General features: G+C 40.4%; 1 protein-coding gene across 1 annotated transcript; it reads right to left on the reverse strand.

The window, feature by feature from the left end:
• Positions 1–670: 670 nt before the first annotated feature.
• Positions 671–4,287, reverse strand: LOC149234438 (uncharacterized). The gene is made up of 2 exons (XM_089371843.1): positions 854–4,287; positions 671–749 (listed from the first exon to the last, which is right to left on the reverse strand). The coding sequence occupies exon 1, from the start codon at positions 3,720–3,722 to the stop codon at positions 2,166–2,168; it is 1,557 nt and encodes a 518-aa protein (XP_089227969.1). The 5' UTR covers positions 3,723–4,287; the 3' UTR covers positions 671–749; positions 854–2,165.
• Positions 4,288–4,950: the final 663 nt, after the last annotated feature.

Consider the following 4,950-nt stretch of genomic DNA (forward strand, 5'->3'; position numbering starts at 1 on the left):
TCTTGGCAGTTTCCATTAAGATTTCTCTGTGAAGTTTTTTTAAAGCAATTTCTGTCTTGTTTTCCTATATGTACCATTTTATTTCCTAAAGGAATAGTGATGGTACTGTTTTTTCTTTTTGAAAAAAAAAACAACAGATATACGAGGTTGTGGGCAGGTAGCATAAGAACTATTACAAAATACAAGGGAGCTTTCCCATCATCACCTCACGAATCAAGAAGAAGGTTGAGAACCCTCTAGAAGACCAAAGAGGTAAGTACAATTTCAGTCTAGCAGAAGAACCCATAACTCTTGGAAAGAATTTAGAATGGAACCAACCCAGGTTACAGCATCTCTTCCGTCTCTCAACTGATTGTCCTCTATCACACTAGCATATCTTGCAAAAAAACAATTACCTTTAAATGGTCTTTTTTATATTCCTTAGCCTCTGTTACCTTAGCATTTCTTGCAAAAAAAACAATTATATTAAGGGGTCCTTTTAATAGTCCTTATGAATATTGTAATATTACTTAATACTTTCATAGTATAGATGTACAGTATGCCAATAATTTTTAACTTCTCTTCCCACATGCTCTGTTATATGCACTACTCCATCAAAACACTGCATCTTATTACAAATTTTAGGAAAAATAAGGAGATAAACAAACCTAATACCAAGTGGAAGCAAATCTCAATGCACAAGACCAACTAAAATTTAAATTGAAGAAACCAACAGCTAACACTTCACCGGAATTAGCTCAGTCATCGCCCTGCAAAGGCCAATTTTCATCACTCTTTTGCTGCTACACTGGAGAGAAAGAACAAGTGTAAAAATTTGTTTTCAAAATTTGACTGAGGACAGCTGGAGGCAAACCTTCACTGATGGCTGAATCGTAATCTGTTTGTGCTTTTCAGATAGTGTTATCTCCTGTCAAAAGGCCATTTTGATTTACTTGTTGGATTGTCTCAGAAACCCTTGTAGAATTTTAATTTCATTCATTTGAGAAATTTAACTTTGTTTTACTTGTTGGACCAAGTGTAGTGCCTGTCATGGATCATGTGCTTTTGCTTCCACTTTATGTCTACAATATGAAGAGATTAGAAAAGGGCATTCGAGGAATTTTTTGCCTGCCATCAATGAGAGGAAAGAACCTCATCTTTAACACCTTCCCAGTTGATTGTATTCAAACCAGCTCCTAAAAGCCAACTAATAGCAGGTGGGGAGTTATCAGCTATCCATAACCACAAATGGCTCCTTTCAAGGTGTGTTAGGAGAATATCAATGGAGCTGAAATCCAAAACACTAGCTGAAATAGTAGTAATTTGTCCTAATAGATAACATACAGCAAAAGCCTTGGGTCTTTGTATTATCTTAATCCTGTGAATAGCATTGCACTACATATCACCCATCAACTATTGGAATTTTCTGGTACTCAACTCTGTCTCTGAATTTCCGAGGAACAACACACCTGCCTCCAAACCTTTGTTGCAGAAAAACAAGCAAACTAAGGAGGAGTGCTCCGCAAGGAATCACAATATCCCAGGCAATCGAGTAGAAATCCAAGTCCGGATTGGCATAGAAGTAAGAACTGCTATACAGTGGTATATACCGAATAACCCGGTATGCATCATATGCATGTGGAATGGAACGTACCAATGTGATTCCAATATAAAAGTATGGTACCAATATTATATCTTTTATGTCAAAGAAAAAGTTTTCCAGAACTTGAGGTAGCAAAAAACCATCGAGGATGAGGCCTGCATAAGCTCTAAAATCTTGCCAGAGAGCATGCTTAGTATTCTTCTGAAAGAAATGTCTGCTGTTAGAATGTGATGCCCCAGACAAATGAACAATACAAGCTATTAGACCTCCAAACACATATAGAGGCAGACAAATATAGAGAACCTTTCTTTCCCAGAACCATGCAGTCTTCTCACCTGCCACAGCAAGCCTGGCAGTCCAAACTAATTGAAGAAGTCGAAGTTGCAAAAGAAATACTACCATTGTCATTATTCGAACTACAACTTCATTCACTTCTAGCCACCCTCCCCCCAATTGCAAGACATTCTTACCTTTCTGGTTCATGAAAAATGCTTCAAAGTTGAGCAACAAAGGAATCATATGCCCTAAGGTGAGCACAGTGAGCATCAACAGAGAGACAAATGGCAGTACATTTGGATGTCTCCTAACATGCACGAGTTGGATATAGATGACAACAGCCGTTAGTGAAAGAGAGACAAGTCCCACTAATATGCTCTTTAGAATGTTGCTCCGGATTTAAGGAAGCATACTTGACCTTTATATGAATTTGACAATCCATATCACCTTCAATGTCCCTCCCCGATGAGCCAACATGGCGACATCCAATCATGCACAACAATCCTGTTAGAGGATTATATATGCCCTCTGCTGATATAGAAGAGAAATATACAAACGATTCAGTGGCTTGAGAGGTTTCGTCCCACTTCTGTCGAAAGGGCATCCTAAATTTTAAATTGTAGCTGACATTCAACGGGCCACCCCCATGATTAAATCCATGTGTCGCAACAACTCTGTCTAAGGGGCGAAGCTGCAAATCTCTCTCGTATCTATTTCCAACGGTAAATGGATACGCATAACCCTGCATTCTCCACTTCCCAGAATTCTCAACGGAAACATCAAAACCCAGATCCCCAAAGGAGGACCCATCTGGGTACCTTCTTACCTGATTCTTTACCAAAGACATCTCCCCTTCCGCGAATGTCTTATTACAAACCTTCCTCACCTGGTCAAGTTTCGTATACTTGTACTGCAAATTGGGCAAATTCATGATAGTTCCCATTACTCGATCGATTCCAGCAGGACCTTTGAATGTAAAATTCTTAAAATACATAGAATCAATATTACCCTTCTGGCTCTGAACATGACCCACAACCATATACCTATCCACAACGGTTAAAGTCGTCAGAAACTCCATTGAAATGCTGATACCACAATCCTCCTCAGAAAGCTTCTTCAATACTCTTCCGCCATTTTCAATAAGGCAGGCTACCATACACAATTGACCCTTTTCAGCATCAAATACACCCTCCCCAGTCAACATGATCTCTGGCAAGGTAAACCTCAAGCCTGAATTCCACAGATTGGAGAATCGAAAAAACCCATGCACTTGCCCTTGTGGAGTACATTTCAAATTCTCAATCAACATACTGTTCGGAAGCGATCCTCGATCACTCACATTGAATGGACTACAATCCCTTCCACTGCACTCACGGTTCCACACCAAATCTAGAGGCCTTCTCAACGAGCGCAAATTACAGAGAGTGCCACTTTTCAAGATATCTTTATTGGCATCCAAAACATCAGGCTTCCTGACTGAACAAACCCTTTTGGCATCCTCAACCCTAGTGTACTCATAAAACCCATCATACATTGCATAAATTGATATGGGCTCGAAGGAATTCTCTTTATCTAACCTCTCTACAGTCCCATTGATCAAACCACTCACAAGGGTGCTCGTTTTGGAATAAGAAAACTTAACAGAAGCCAAGAAAGTCCTAGAAGAACCGTTCAGAAAATACCTCTCACCCAATCCAAGCATACATATCCTTTGCGATGAATTTGAGTTGAAACCCTCTGCAAAGATCACCAACACTCGACCTCTCGACATCCACCGCGGCGGGCGAGCGAACTTGAAATGGGACGGTGGCCTCTGAAAGTGACGATTGATAGCAGCTGCTCCATACCTCTTGCTTTGAACCATTAAACGCCCCTTGAATTGGAAGACGTCTTCCCGCTCGGTTTGCCACAGATCAGAGACGGAAAACGAGACGGAATTCGACCGTGTGAGGTCACTCTGGTTAAAGATCGGATCTCCTCCCTCGTATGAAGCGTGGTAAAAGGTCAATCCGTGGGCTTCTTCGTTGAATAAGCCCCCCTCTTTGTTGACGGCTTTTGGCGCAGGAACGAATTCCTGGCAGTGTTTCGAGTACAATTCATGGTCCAGTGACGCGTTTAGTGGGTTCGCTCCGATGGCAGCCAGTAGAATCAAGATCACCCGCAGATCATTTATTGACAAAACAGGAATAGCTCAATTCAGCCCTGAACTCCTCTTTGAGAACCCAGTATACATCCCTCTCCTCAACTCTAGGCTTCAGCATTGAGCATCCAACTCTAGGCTTCAGCATTGAGCATCCACAGCCACATTAGAGCCAGCAGGTCTGGCTACAGCCCAGGCTGTTTGAGCATCTCAGAATTGCGTCCGCCATGATGAACACCACGAACCTGGACTGCTCAGCCAGAGCCGACTCATCCGACTCATCGAACCGTTCCACGTACCTTCCATTGAACCGTTCCACCTACCTTCCATTGATCGAACGATTAACAAGCATCTAATCGTCTAACACAACGGATCAACGGCTCAAAACATTACACGGTGGCATACAGGGAAGTTAATCCCAAAGGGAAACGCCTTACGGCGTAAATATATTAGTATAATTAAGTAAAAAAAAAATTACGTAAGTTTAATAAAATAAAATTAAAAAATTTGGGGTTAAGTGGAGGAAAATTTAAGCTAGATAAGTATACTCCATCTTATATCTACTCAATGTCTTTATTAATGTCCATGGACGATTTTAATAAAAGATTGATAGATCTTTGAGACTAAGATGATCGGACATGACAAAAAATTTGAGGAGCTCCAGGATACAACAAAGAGAATAGAAAGTCAGCGCTAGCAAAACCATAACAAAATTAAAAAGGATCACACAATCCTTTCAAATAAGGTGGATCTAAATCATAATCAACCAATGATGATGTTGACTTGTATTTGTGACAAGTTGAAGATTACCCAAGATTAAATACTCCACAATGATAGAAGTTACTCAACATCTCAATTCTCTAGATACGTCAAACATGTTAGACTCACATGAGAAATGGGAGTCTCCAAAAACATCGCCCATAGTTTATCAACAAAATAGTAATGAGAATTT

This window comes from Pinus tabuliformis, chromosome 8, assembly GCF_031772625.1.
Source record: "Pinus tabuliformis cultivar Carrire ecotype Pingquan chromosome 8, CPIR1, whole genome shotgun sequence".
In the NCBI taxonomy this organism is placed as follows: Eukaryota; Viridiplantae; Streptophyta; class Pinopsida; order Pinales; family Pinaceae; genus Pinus; species Pinus tabuliformis.